General features: G+C 44.5%; 1 protein-coding gene across 3 annotated transcripts in view; it reads left to right on the forward strand.

Moving 5' to 3' along the window:
• Positions 1–11,259, forward strand: part of lhfpl2a (LHFPL tetraspan subfamily member 2a) — a 48,473-nt gene extending 37,214 nt beyond the window's left edge. For all 3 annotated transcript variants that reach the window (XM_080510151.1, XM_080510152.1, XM_080510153.1), the window contains exons 2-3: positions 1,012–1,789; positions 10,071–11,259. In XM_080510151.1, coding sequence (XP_080366277.1) covers positions 1,369–1,789; positions 10,071–10,327 — 678 coding nt within the window. In that variant the 5' untranslated portion in view covers positions 1,012–1,368 and the 3' untranslated portion in view covers positions 10,328–11,259. The remainder of the gene's footprint in view (positions 1–1,011; positions 1,790–10,070) is intronic.
• The last annotated feature ends 4,376 nt before the right edge of the window (positions 11,260–15,635 follow it).

Below are 15,635 nucleotides of genomic sequence, written 5' to 3' on the forward strand. Positions count from 1 at the left end.
ACAAAAAGGGCAAATTGACGGGCAGCGTTGTCTGCAGGAATAAAAGACACCAAATTGATTTCAATAAGCTCTGGGTGTCAAGATTACTTTTTCAATTCACTTTTCACAGACCGCATGTTTTTGTAGTGGGCAAACTGGCCAGGCGAGGCCAACGAGGTCTGTTTGTTTTCCACCCTGACAGCAATAAAATAGTTGTACTCGTGCATCTGTGAAGGATATAACTTCTTCTTCAGACAAATGTTGTGATGGCAAGTCGGTTTTGGTCCATTGTATCAGTCCAGTTGAGTATAAGTGCCATGAGGTCATTTTTCAGGGCCAGGGTGTTATTGTGTTGTCACGCAGCTGTGACAGATGTTGTGGTTTGGTGTGTTCATTCCCCAGCTGTGTCTCTGCTTTATGAGCTGCGACCACCTGATTGTAGTGTCACTGACTACAGGGGTTAGTGGTGCTCCGGGGGTGGGGGGGTGGGGGGGGCATGTGACAGCCGGGCGGCCGTTACATTATCAGCCGCTGTTTGACCACCGGGTCGGGTCAGTTGTGTGGGCTGGATGACGAGCGGGTCTCAGGCTTTGTTTTTCTCCCCGTCTGCATCCGTTTTTTTTTTTTCATGTCTATTTTAACCCTCCTATCTCCTTCTTCACACTGCGTGTGCACATACACACACACACACACACACACACAAACTAATATGGGCATGCGTATGAACTCTCCGTTTTTTTTCTTTAGATCCTCATTTGTGAGGGAGAAGGATGAGTGGACACAGATCTTTAAACACAGTGGAAACAGAGGAGGTTCACTTCAAACAAACACCACACATTGTGAAAGATCTACACTCCTTCTCCTGGACACTTTCCTCATCCCCGGTTTTTCCCAGATATAATAGGGGGGGCAGGAGAGAGAGCAGTACTTCCTCCAACTCCTCTCAGAGTTCCTCTTTTATACATGCAATTACCTTTTATACATGCAATTAAAGCACTCACCCTCTTGTGTGACTCTGCTTTATCTCTTTAGGTGTGTCTGATGTGACGCCAGCGGGCTGGCTCAAGGAACTCCACTTCAATACAATGTAGACACCAAGAAAACCAGGCAAAGGCAGAGCAAGAGACCGAGCCGACTGACGGAGGGCGAGTCCAAGGAGGAACGGCAGACCCGTCGAGACACTGGTGGAAGATAAGAAGCGAAAAAGCAACAGAAGAAAAGTGTCAGCCTGTGAATCATTGACCGTTTCTGTGCGCCGTTCGTTGGATAAAGGAGTTCTTCAAGCAGCAACCCACAATCTACCTTTTTTTTTTTTTTTTTTTTTTTTTTCCCCTCACGTCTGGGCAGTGTTGAGGTCTGAGCGCCGGGTCGCTCCCAGCTGCCGTCAGCATGTGCCATGTCATCGTCACCTGCCGCTCCATGCTGTGGACTCTGCTGAGCATCGTGGCCGCGTTCGGAGAGCTCATCGCCTTCATGAGCACTGACTGGCTGGTGGGGTTCCCCCGCACGCCCGATGCCGTCTTCGGCCCCCATGGGGCCACCGCGGCCGGCGAGGCGTACAGGCCCACGTTGGGCATCTACGGCCGCTGTATAAAACTGCCCCACCTGCAGCGGGGGATACTGTGCGGACCTTACGCGGTACACTTTGGGGAGATCGCCAGCGGGTTCTGGCAGGCTACTTCGATCTTCCTGGCGGCGGGGATCCTGCTGCTGTGCGCCGTGGCGTTCATCTCGGTGTTCACCATGTGCTTCCAGAGCATCATGAAGAAGAGCATCTTCAATGTGTGCGGACTGCTGCAGGGGATCGCAGGTGAGGTGTGCACGTGTGTTTTCAGTAACAGACACGTGTGGCAAAACTGTCAAGCGTCTGTTTTATCCAGACATCAAGGTTCACGTTTGTCTGTTTGTTGGGCAAATAGCTCCAAATTTCAAAACATATTAGTAGTGTTAAAGGTACAATTTGATCGAATTTACAATAGAATAAAATGTCTTCACTGGGCAGGAGATGATGTAAAGAGGGCTAATTTAGTTCATCTGACCCTTATTGTTCCTCTCGGTTCCTGTGGCGTCTTCCATTCATCAAGGTAAATGTAAACCTGCTCTCTCGACTCAACACATTCATTATGAGCACCACAACTACCACTGCTGGAATTCTGTGTTTTAAACTCGTGGAGCCGCCGGTAAACGGTTAACCGGTTGAAAAGTCTCATTTGTCCCTTTGCTCCCTTCAGCTGGAGCTCCTCTTCGGCTCGGTTGGCCTGAAGGGCGACGGAGTACGCATGCGTATCTGTGTTTGTGTGTGAAGGGTGTGTGTCTTATGTCTGTGGTGGTGAGTCTGAGGTCGGATCTCGGCTCTTTTTTTTGACTCACAGTGGTAAATTATGGAAGGGAGGAGGCCATGAGATCATGCTTGCGAATGTCCTCCTTTGTTTTTGTCGACTGCAGCCCTTGGTTGTCTGGTGATTCTGGTTGTCCACCCCTACGATTGTTTATTCGGTGGCGGCCAGAAACATAAAAAGATGAAGAAAGGACCTCTGAAGTCCTTTCAACTCGTGAGTGATGAGCTGCAGCTTTAATGCCCTCTCTTCTCATAAAGTGCAATAACACAAATGTTTATTGAAAACTACAAACACAGAAACATGCATAACTTGTCTTCTTTTGTCCGGCGCATTGTGAGACAATACAAGGCAGTATTGTTGACGTTACATTGTTTCTGTGCTGAGCTGCATTTGCTGTAATTTTCATCCAGAAGGAACAAGATGAGTGGGTAACTTGTGGGTAGCTCTGTTCCTATTTATTATTGTGCTGTGTGCAGAGAGCAAGCAAGTGGGTGTGATAGCAGAGGGAGTAGCCAGGGATCAGTGTGGCTGATAGTATGATGCAAAGTGGCCGCTAATGGACACTATTAATGCTCCACTAAGCGCCCAAAGTCACATGTAAAGCCCTGACTGCTTCCTGATTCCTAAGCCAGAAAGCTAAAGCTGGTATCTGTTTCATACTGGAAGAGGGGAAGAGGAAGAGGACGTCTTGAAGCAGCTCAGATGTTCAGGACGCGAATGACGACATAGTTGCAGATCTTTTGGTTCAATTCATCCACAAGCAACCTTTCCTGCATGGTTTTGAAATGAAAAATCTGTAACAGTGTGGCCTTGTTAAATCGGTTTCGTCGATTGACTGGGACCTTGAAGACGCTCTTCTTCTCTTTGCACTCCTTGTGGAACGCCGGGAGTCCGGACGTAATGAAAGTGGGGGAATCCACCACTGAGCGTCCTCATTGTGGAGAGGATGAGGATGCGGATGAGGAAAGGGGGCGAGAGGAACTTCAAACGGCGGAGGAGGCGGGAGAGTTTCCTCCGATTACTCCTCTCCCGTTTCAACCTCGGGAAGCGATAAGTCTTGCAGCCTGTCGGACTTCCAGCGGTGTGTCGCCGCTCGCTGATGTTTCTTTGGCTTCGTCGTCCTTCCGACATCAATCAGCCTTCGACTGCTATCCTTCCCATGATCCTTAATGAATGATATCACTCTCACTTGATATCCTCCTACCACACCGACTTATCATTATTTCCACGATGTGTGCCGACCCCTCCGGTAATGAGAAAACTGGATCCAGACGGCAGATGTTTGGGGATGTGATTGACCTCAGATGGGAGGATCGTGATGCCGTTGCCAGAGATGGTCACGTCATTGCGCTGGAGTGCCTCCCAGGTCCATTAACCATGTCTTCACATGCACTGACGTCACTTCTCCGGGCTCCCTCGTCTCCCGGCGACCAGAGATGGCCGCCGTGTATCGCATTCCATTAAAGTGACAGTCGGTGTGAGCTCAGGTGGTTTTCAGATTTCTGCCCAAGTTAAAAGTCGTTCCTCTCGCGTTACATCATCGAATGGATAAAACAGACGGCCTTCTGTCGGAGGCGGTCACCCGGATGAACTTTAGAGTCCTGCAGGCGCCCTAGAGGATTCCTCGCGCACCAGTTAGACGACCTGTATGCAAAGTCTACACACAAACATCGCCATGTTCAGCTGGAAAGGATTGGGTGCTCAAGACGGCAAACAAACACGACCATAAAACTGTCTTGGATTCTTGCGTTTTCTTTGTTGGATGATTTTTATTGAGCGTCATAAACGCCACTTCCAGCCGTGAGTCACAGATCTCATTACAGTTCTAACCGTTGACCGTGACTCAGCTCCAGGCTGGAAGTGTGGAAAAACAAAAACAGTGTCGAGCAGGAATTCAAGTGAGTGATCATGATTCAGACCCCTGCGTTACGCAAACGCTCTGACTGATAAAGAACGGGATTCCCACACTGGAGTTCCTGGATGTTTGTCTTTATAGCTGCTGTTTCACACATTATTCAATTCAATTAAGGTGCAGATGGTCGTATTTATTTCCTCCTGTTTATTCTTTTAAAAAGTTTAGGTTTTTTTTGCATAAAAGTCACAAATAGACAGATGAAAAGATCCAATCATTTCTGTGTTATTTCTGTTTTTGATGTATATAGTTGAAGGTAGCATTTCCTATATAATTTGCTTTCTATTTAATTTTGTTATTATTTGTGAAGAAGCGAGGAGTTGGTTATCCAATAGTCTTTCTTATTTATTTTCTCTGGTTGAGTCTTTTATGTAGTTCATTTTACCTCACACACTATGATGAGTATTTCAATTCCTTTTCTGACTTTATTCACCTGTCATGCAGAAAATGAAACGACCTGTCTGACTTCATCTAACAACTTCCACCACAACTGTAATGTCGTGTCTGTTCAGCGGCTGGTTATTTTACAAGGAGTGTCTCAGCGGGCCATTGCACCTCGCTCTGTAAACTCTGCTAGATTTTATGCTTGAAGTCCTTATAGTTGCAGCCCGGACTCAAACCTGAATCTCCCACACTCAAGACTTAACCTGATGGTGATTTTATTTATAAAAAATAAAACACAGAAGCTGTGGGAAACTGTGTGCGCATAAAACTGTAGCGACAATCTGGGAAGTCGCCCTTTTATAAAGGTTAATTCATTCATTCCCTCCACAGCTCACCTGCTGTAAAATCACAGTGTGGTTATATATATTTAAAAGTTTTTTTTATGATTTTCAGTTGATGTTGTAAAGAAAATGGTCAAACCCACCCCAGGTTGCATTTAGAATACATTCACTCTGTGTTGTGCACGTTGATATTGGGATCATGAGGAATGTAAGATGTATTGTGCAGCTTTAATGGCAGTCAATCACGACAATGGCTCATAGAACATATATATATATATATACATTTTAAAAAGCCTGTTAAGTTACTATATACATGTATGACAGTTGCGAGATTTCTGAAGAGCCGCAGTTCATTAACTGTGTAGTATTTCTGAACAGATATGTATTTGTTCTTCACACAGACTTGAAGCAAAATAACTGAATATAAAGCTGTAGTCGCTTCCCACCTCTGGTTGTACCATGATCAAAAAATGCGAGGACAAATCATTTCCCCCCCCAACTGTTGCAATTTGAAGTTGCACCCACACCATTTCTGCTTTCATCAGCCCCCAGTCCATCACAACTCCTCCTTGAACTCCTTCACGTGCTCGTCTCTCGCTTAATCTCGCTTCTCCTGCCGGCTTTTCACTGTTGCCCTCTCTTCCTCTTCCTCCAGAGGGTGACCTGGTTCTTGCGCTCCCTCTTATTTTCCTGGAAACGTTCCTTGGAGCTGAACGCCGACCTGCTGTGCTGTGATCACAGGGTGGAGGCAGAGGTTAGAAAGGGAGGCCGGTGGCTGGGAGGCGGCTATCAGGAGGATTGATGGTGGAGAATTGACAGTTTGGAGAGTTAACGGGGACGAGAGCCAGCGCGAAGGGAGCAGGGAGGCTGAGAAAAGGCGGAGCGCAGCGGGGTATGAGGTTAGGAGCTCCGGCATTAGGGTGGCGTGGACGGAGAGGGCGGGGAATGGGAATGAGTGTGTTTGCATGTGGGGTTGGGGAGAAGGGAATAAAGGAGGGGGGGTTGGAGTGGAGTGGAGGTTTGCAGAATTAAAACCATGCCTACAATCCATCACCGGTACCGGCCTGGACGTCAGTGCAATGCAGCAACATGTGGAAGGAATTTATGACCTAGTTTTCATTTCCGTGTTTAATACGGTATTGGGCGCTTTTTCAGAGAATGAGAGGAGAAAGAAGGAGAGAAGGGGAGGAAGACAGCTTCACCCCCCGCACTTGTTTTCATGACGCAAAGCGGCTTGTTGAAGGAGAGCCAGACATCACGGCTGAAATCCTCATTCCCTGTCTGGCAGTAATTTTATTACAGTAAATGGCTGATTGGTGGTCTGACCCGCTGACCCCTCCGCCGCAGATGGACCAGACACAGAAACCTTGTGACTCTCTACGAACCATGAAGAGTTTATTTTCCGTAGAAATAATCTAAATCATTAAAATGATACACAGTTACTTCTGCTTCAACCAAAAAAAAGTCTTGATTGTCAGTGCAAACAGTCTCCAGTTATCCGGACCTAAACATGTAAGTGAGCATCTACATTAAAACATCACGACAATTTAAAACTGAAATCTTAGTTAAGCCTCTGTGCTCTTGTGCAGCAGATAAAATAAATTTAATTGTTAAAATCAATACAGACAGTTACCCCGATCCTTGGGAATTACAAATTAAAAAAAAAAAAAGGTGTAAATTTCACAGTTGGAGCAGATTTTATTCGACAAATAAGACAAATTAAGCTTTGGAACTCGGCACAGACTAGAAGTTGCTTCAGCTGTCCAACCTAACTTTGCTAATAAACTGTGTTTCTGTCTGAAAACAGAATTTGAACTGATGTTATTCCACCTCTGAAGTAGTTGGAGGAATTTGTAATTTAACAAGTGAAGACGTTAGTGTAGCCCTCCACTGCAGGGGAGTGCAAAGAGTTGGGCTTCATAGAAAACATTTCTATAGGATGAAGAGTGACTGGAAATGTGAGATTTGGTCAGTGAAACAGCATTTTAGACAGTTTTCCGCATTTTCTGGAGTCACAAATCCGTGATTTCCTTCACAATATATCCCAAATACTGTCAATACAGCCTGCAGCATGTTTGCTGTAGGCTGAGGTTTGAGGAGGTAAACACAAGATGATCAGTCAGAGAAATTGCTGATTTAAGTCTGAAATCTGCTGATTTAAGTGGAACCATGATTATGTTTCCACTGGCATCCGAGCACTTGATTGAAGATCGGTAAGTAAACGGAGGAAGGGTCACCTCAGTTCAAACTGCGCTCGAGGGGAAACCCTCAGACTTGAGTTTTCCTTGCAAATTTATACAAATGCAGAAGTTTACGAAGCATGAATGAGCAGAGAAGCAAGGCCGACGTCTTGTTAACCGAGTCAGCCTTGGAAGTTTTCTCACAGGCTTCAAGCAGCTTAACTGAGCAAATCTCACTTTCAACTCCCAAGACTTAAAGCCGCAGGTTTTAGAGGTTTTTAAAGCTATCGCTGGGAGTTTGTTCTCAGATTTTGCTCTGCAGTGTGTGCTGAGGCCAGTATGTTGGTGCAGGAGCAGCAGCCAGTGAGGCAGAGCGGCAGAAGTGGGTCACGGTAACACAGGAAGTGACCCCATCCTTCCAGCGAGACGCCGGACGCCGGAGGGTCGGCCGGTGACTGGAGCAGGCGGAGGGGGAGAAAAGGCCTTTGACTACCTTTTCCTGTTGTTTCGCTCTCTCTCTCTCTCTCTCCTCTCTCTCTCTCTCTCTCTCTCACTCTTTCTGACCCAGCAGGATTGTGTGTCAAAATTCAAGCTGGGGTCACTTTTTCCTGCCGGACTCGACTTAATATCTCCTTTCACATTTCAGACAAGAAACTCTGGAAATAGCTTGGGTTTTTTTTTTTTTGGAGGGCTGTATTCTCTTAGTAACAGCCTATAAAGCATTTATCACATCGTTTGTAAAACTGCAAAATGGATTTTTAAATCTACAGTACAGAGTGAACAGGTTCTCCTTATTGTGTGGATAGTTAATACCAGAGTTCCAACAATTGGACTAATGAAATCTCCCCTGCACTGCATGAATTTCTCTATGAATGAATGAATGAATAAATCTTTATTTCGAAAATAGAAATAAAAAGAAACCTTTAGATGAATAAAGCATAAACAAAGAAACAATGCTGATGGGTCTGCTGATGTGTTTGCAGACCGGTCAAAGCATTTTACACGACATTTTATATGACATTTTAACAACCAAACAACTTCCTGAATAATGAAAAAGAAATCGCCATATCCCATATTGAGAGGTTGTAGCCTTGATTGCTTTTAAAAGCGATCCATCTTTGGTACTTTATACACATAATAAATTCTTTGTATCACAGGTTTGTGTTTGATTTTCCAAAATATTCCCCACGTTTTTCAACAAGTCTCCAATCCGTCATCCTTGCTCACCGATACGTGAAGCATCCTGAGCCTGTGTATAAACAACACAAGGATTACACAGTAAATGATCGCAGCAATCATATTTAATCATACGTATTCAGACGAGACAAATACTCCCGTGTTTACACACGTGGAAAAAAAGTCACAGTCGGGTTTTAGATTGTTTACAAACCTGTGGATGTGCCGACGTGGCGCCTGCAGCTTCGCTTGGAGACAATAGTTCGACTAAACTTGTGCCACTCAAGGTCACAATGTTTCCTCAACATGTGGTGGAGTAAAACCAAGCCAAGTCGCTCAAATCGCAAAAAAAACCAATGCTTCTGACCTCTGGAAACTTTTGTTTTGCGTTTCCTTTTGTGCAGCCATATCAGGATTTACAAAGTCCTTCTGTATTTTGCTTGTGAGCCCATTCCCACGCAGCTGTGTCTTTGTGTGCGTGTGTGTCTGTTAGTAATGTGGGAGATAACAAATGTTGGTTCAGAATTATTTATCAAAATCTCTGCGCGTTGTGAAACATTAGATGCCTTCATTTTACAAAACAAAAACATTTTCATCCATGTAGTCTCCGTGTGATCTATAATCAGAAACATCTTTATGGAGCAGGTTTATACGTACAAAGAAGACTTCAAAAACTTGGATTTAATGTTTTAGACTGCCGTCATTTGAAAAAAGACATTTTAATTCAAGCATTCCTGAATTTATGAATTACTTTTCTCGATTCCTGTTATAATTAATACAAAAACAAATACAAACCCTTAATGAGAGGAATCGGCACAAACTTACCTGAAGCTTTCACGGCTCCAGCGCAGTGTTTCCATTACATTTCCACTTCAGCCAAATTGTAACTATGCCGACTAAGTCATGGGTTTTGCTTTATGGTAGACGCGGAGCTGTTGTCGTCTATATTTTTCCAATCGCAGTGTGTTATTTGAACATTGAAAACATTGTTAAAAAAGAGAGAAAAAAAAGACGGCAAGCGCCTCTGAAATAATCCAAATTATAACTTGGTCGAAGAAAACAGGCTGCTGATTATATGTACAGTGTTCAGAAGAGTTTGGACTGGTTTTGTTTTGAGCTGCAGTCATGATGCGACGGCTTGGAATTAAACGCGATCCGTTCAAATACTGTGTGGAAAAAAAATGTGCCTAAAAATTGGGACCACGAGTTGAGATCTTTACAACTTCTGTTCTCTCAAACACAAACTTGTTGTTTTGAATGAGTAACCTGTTTGTTTTCACTTCAGAGCAAATCTACAGCAAATTGCCAAATACATTCAAGGGGAAATGTTACTAGTATATCCAGTAGTGTGGGGTTTTCTTACATTTGTGATAAGAACAATTACTTCTCTTACACTGCATTGCTGAACTGACTCTTCTAAAATCTAAAGGAGTTCATCTGCTTTATCGAAATGCCCATAATTCCCACTGGCTCTGCACCGCGATGGATTTTTCAGTTTTTAACCTCAGAGGTTTCAAGTGTGCAGCGGATGTGTGTGGCTCAGTTGGCAGAGTGGGTCGCCTTTCATTCCTGAAGATTCAATCCCATTTGTCACTGCAGGATGTGTGGCCATGGACACGAAACTGAAACCCATGTTTCTCCAAATGACGCGCAATCACCTTCTTGCATTTTTACTGCTTTGGCATTCCAGGATGTTTTTGTAGGAATTTTGACAGTACAAATCAAGCTAAATTTGTCCAAATCCTCTCTCTTCCCGCAGGTCTGTTCCTGATCCTCGGCCTGATGCTGTACCCCGCTGGCTGGGGTTCGGACAAGGTCCAGCTGTACTGCGGTCCGGACGCGGCCCCCTACCGGGCCGGGCTCTGCTCCATGGGCTGGGCCTTCTACACCGCCATGGGCGGCACCGTGCTCACCTTCGTCTGTGCCGTCTTCTCCGCCCAGGCCGAGATCGCCACCTCCAGCGATAAGGTTCAGGAGGAGATCGAGGAAGGGAAGAGCCTGATCTGCCTCCTGTGAGGGTCACGGGTCGTCCTGTTGGGAGGGCCGAGAGGAGGACGATCAGCCCTCCCCTTTGCTGTCCTTCTGTCATGAATGAGGCTGGCCTGTGAAATGGAGCGCCCTGCATTGTTTACCACTAAAAAACTGACTCCGAGTTTGTCTCTGTTCTGTGTTGATGTGGGAGAAAACCTACAAGTGCCAAGTGTTTTTTTTTTGTGGGTGTGTCTTTGTCCTTCTGCCACTAGAGGTGCTGTGTCAGTTATTGTATTCACATTAATTGTGCGGAGCGACTCCGCCTGTCTCCACATGTTGTAAATAAGTGTGATTTTTAAGTATATAAATATATATATTGTACATAGTTTCCGATCGCAGAATGATGGTCGGCTTGATCCAGGCTGGGCTGATGAAGTCACTCTTGCCTTAAACAAACAAACAAACAAACAAACAAACACTGGTGTTTCTGTCGCCAGCAAACCTGGATCTGTTGACCGTTTGCCACGTGTGAGTTTGAACTCTCCAAGGGAACCACTACCCAGTCCGAATAAACTGCTCCCGGAATAAAATGGCCGTCAGCTCGGAGCGGATGAGCTCACAGAATGTACTTTTGTTTTGTATGTGTATGTGTGTGTTTGGGTGGAGGGGTGAGGGCGATAATGATTAAACTTGTGTGTGTGTAGACCCTTGAAATGTATCAGTGGGAGCGATTCCTCGCACGGACTGCACAAGCAACAGAGGCTCCGTGGTGCACGAGTCGAGCCTTCTCCGACCTGTAAAATCTCACAGAAGAGATCCTGTAATGTGGGGAAAAAAAATCAAAATGAAGTATTGCTGTTGTTGTTTTGTGACGTCTGGTTTCGGGGAGCGTGTGGAGTCCATAGATAGCGGCCCGTCTGTTCCAATGTTTTTCTGCCATTCGAATAAAGAGAAGGGAAAAAAAAAAGAAAAAAGAATCAATCGGGTTGGGTTTTGATTGAGCGAATGGGCCCTCGCCGTGGAGGGAAGGAGGCGATGCTGCAAGTGGAGCAGCCAGCTGGGTGCCGGGACCTCGAGTTGGCCCTTGAGGTGGGGGTGGGTACGTTTTCCAGCCAGCGGGTGATCAGTTTTTCCACTGATGCAGAACTTGACTCTCCGTGTGTGTCTCCTCTTTCTCTCTCTGTGTGTGTGTGTGCATCTCATATTAATCTGAAGTTACTAGCACTTTTTGTGGGAATATTCCAGTTTTTCTATCACTTCAGGCTCCACGTCGAGTTATAAAAACAACACAGCAGCACGTCCTTGTGAAGCAGTTTACTGAAAGTCTGCCGTATCGTTTGTTTATAGAAGTTCTGGTACTTTTTTTTTAACAGCTGCTTTGCATTATAAAATGAACATCTATACATTTCCTGCATTCTCCCCCCCCCCCCCCCCCTACATGAATGCCAACACTTCCACCTGAGTGTATTTTATTTGCCTGTGCAATCATATAAAAGATTCCTCTGCAGATGTTCCTCCCTCCCTCTTCCCTCCCTCCTCCCTCCCTCCCTCCCTTCATGTGGACAGCAGAAGCCTCTGGCACAACCCTGTGGCTCCCTTCCTCCACCTCAAAAAGCTGAGCTCAACCCAAACACAGCGCTTGATGACTTCCAGATTAGGCACATGACAAATCGTGCAATCTGAAGAGCACAGCAGAAATCGAGGCTCGTTTTCAGCACTGGAGGGTTTTTGTTTTGTGTGTGTGTGTGTTTCAGTCTGTTGAATTTTGTTTCTTCTCACACTCTGGAGCAAGAAAAATATATCTATGTACCCGTGTAAAGGACAAGACAGAGCAATAGAATATCGTCCAAAAGACAAATTTGCAGGTTGAATGTTTGAACTAAGGCACCACAGACCTTGCAAGACTTTTTAACTCGGCATTTGCCACCTATACCGTGAACTCTTGACACGTCGTCAATGGGCAAAGAGAAACAGGCCACCACACACTCGCAGGTAAATTAATCCTCTAAATTAACCTCGCATTCATGTTTCTAGGCTGAAAAGAAACCAGAGTACCTCTGAAAAAAAAAATCAAGCAAACATGTTGAGTCTGAAATGATCCAGTACTTTCAATCCAAGGTTTCCTGAAGTACTCCCACATTGCGCGTTCAAACGGATCCTCGTTATCCGGCTTCGGCACAGCCTCGTGAAGGACAAATTCATTAGAATCAGGTGTGCTGCAGCAGGGAGTCGTCTCCAACATGCAAAGATTTAGGAAACAATGCTTTCTTAACCAGAAACCGTCCCGCGCCAGATGTGTTTGCAGGAGCGGCTTCCAGCCGGCGGGAGGCGAGTCTGCAAGAGAGCAGCAGGCCGAAGGATGGCCGCTGTCGTCACACAGTCCTTCCAAAACATGTTTAAAAGGCATTGAAGAAGAAGAAGAACAAGAAGCCCTGGAGGTGGTGAGAGATTATTTGTGCTCCTTCTTTTTGACAGGAGAATTTTGTCTGCTACCAGTTTGGTGTCCTCTTTTGTGAGAGTGTCGCTCTGCTTCACTTCACACAGGTTTATTTGAGCAGAGACACAGCACTGATAAAACACTCATCTTAGAAGTGGTCATTGTTTGCAGCAGACAGGATAAATTCGAGAGCTCCTTACTCGAAATATGATCGGGTATTCTAGAGATGGATGTGGTACTGAATTACTTTGTGAGTAGACCATATGGAATACTGTATAAAATACCTAAGCAATGCAATTTGAGAACAGTGTAGGATTGAGTCAGTAGTCAGCTGTGAAGATTCACTCTGTAACCACAGAGACGAGACCATAAATACATATAAGCGTCATTTTTTTTTTTTTAATTGCTTGAAACATAGTAGAGTATGTACGACAGATGATGCAGCATCACTACTGTACATTTCCTGCATTAGCTCCGGGTGGAATCGATCTCGGGTGTTGTATCTGTGAGGTGACGGTGCTGACAACACTGTGCTGCTCCGCCTTCAGTTCATTCATGCGTCTTCTATCCCTGCTTGACTGTTGACCGGTTGACTGACGGGTCACCAGTCCATCACAGGACAGAAGAGACAGAGAGATAATTACACTTACAGGCAATGCGGAGTCACCGATTAACCCCCAAATAACCAGCCCCAAGCCCCACGTGAACAATGGATCAAGTAGATTCTCACTACAATAACGCATCATGTGTCACTCGTGGATGTAGCAGACGGCTTTTCCACAGGCCTGACCTTTTTTTTTGTGTGAATTTCTTGTGATCACCGGGCGAAGGTGCACAGCGACTGAATTCAGTCTTTTGTCTCAGCTACTCTGTCGGGCTCCGTTTTCCACATGAATAAAGCACAAAAATGTGTTTGACTTACTGTAAATGATTCATCTTCATTGAACTTAAGGTCACGGGACGATTGGAGGAAGGCAGGGTAGACCCCAGGCAGGCCGCCAACCCGTCACACCACCAGGCAATTTCAACTTGGCAATTAACCTCTAAAGCATGTTTTTCTTTTTTTTGGATTGTAAGATGAAACTAAACACAGTGATCTAAACTGTGTCTATACATAAGCTATACGACATAGCATTGTTGGAATCCAGGTGTATCATCTATGGCTGAATGTTTGTGTATATGTGATTTTAAGTCGTATAACTCTTCTTTGTAAATCGTGTGTGTTGCATACACGGATATTTAACTTGACATTACTAATTTAACCTATCCTTTTCATTCAGTGTAGAGAATGAGGGAAAGAAAACTTTTAAAACCACATAAATCCTCCAGTGAAAGAGGAACACACCGACTGCACAGAAATCCTTCTCTTGATCTAAACTCTTTATGCTTATTATCTGTTAACTACTGACCTCATCTGGTTTTAAGCTGATGGTGCAGGACGACAACATTTTACATTTCCCCTTTAAATACACCAAGAAGCCAGGAAGCGCGTACAGAAGAAGAACTTTATTTTATGTTAATACAATAAATATACAAAACTCAAACGACTCGACATGCGTCTGTAGGTGAACCCAGAATGCATCTTAATCTTACACCAAAAAAAAAAACGATTTTGACCAAACATCCAGCCATCTTGAAAATCGTACAAAATACACAAACATCTTTTAACAGATTTCTTTTTCCCCTCTATAATTTAATCAAAATTTGAATCGTCAAGAGATGTGCATGAGCAAATTATTTGAATTTCCAGTGCGTTTCTACCACATGATTGTAAATAATCTGAAATACGCCCGTCGGTTCACATTGTTATTCCCTCCCCAACACCTGCCTCCATTTCACCCATTTCAGTCAAAAATAACAGCAACAATATCGGCGTGGCTCTTTCTCAGACATGATCTCATGCTGGGATCCCACATCCAGACTCGGACGCAGATTAAGACGTTAAAAGGCCAAATTCCCTCCCGAGAAACACTTGTATACAGCAGCAAGGCTTAACTGGCTTTAACACGAGACTCGACAGTCAATCAGACTGAAACCACTCTGCAGCTTGTACAGGACGTAGAAGAAGGGGAAAAAAAAGATGCATTTAACCAGTTCTAGAGGTGAAATACTCTGGGGAAGCTTCTAATCTGATCATTTAAGCAAAAAACAAAACTAGAAAAAACCAAATCAGTTGATAGAACTTTTTTTTTTTTTTTTTACAGGAGTTCAGTACATTTTCTTTGTAACTTCTTGTATTGCAGTCAGCTCATTTACATCTTGTTTTGAAAACCCAGGGGACAACCAGACAGCGTAGGATAAGTTCTTTCACAATCTTAATTGAACCTCGTCAGTAAAAGTATCCTGAGTAAAAAGCTGAGGTAAATCTCCAGCGCTGATAACGGCCAGAAACAAACTACTTGGACTGTCCGAACATGCGTCCGTATATACAGATAATAGTGGATCTCTTTGTGGTTTAGTGTCTTTCAGTAATGTGACTCTGAGGAAAAGACACAAGAAGGCAGACTCAGTGTGAAAACTGAGAAGAACCCGGCTGGTGCGCGCGCGGAAATGTGAGCAAACTATCTTTGTTAATGAGGCCCACGGAGAGAAATATCCCGCCATTGACAAAAACAAATAGCCAGATTTTAAAGTGCAACTTGGTGTCAGTTCACATTAGATGTGTAGATTAAATAGGCTACGGTTTTCAAGGAAATTTGTGCCGACACTCCACTCAAAACCATTTTTTTCCCCCCTGTATGGAGACTGGAGATGCCCAGAACAAAATATCACACATGCAACCAACACTGTTGTAGGAGAGAAGACTGAGATGCATGCTTACATTAATCTGTCCAAATTAAATCCACTTGGTTAAGACTAAAAAAAAATCTGTCTAAACTGTTTCGATCCATCCATAGTTTGAGACACTTTTTTCTT

Source organism: Blennius ocellaris, assembly GCF_963422515.1.
Source record: "Blennius ocellaris genome assembly, chromosome: 15".
In the NCBI taxonomy this organism is placed as follows: Eukaryota; Metazoa; Chordata; class Actinopteri; order Blenniiformes; family Blenniidae; genus Blennius; species Blennius ocellaris.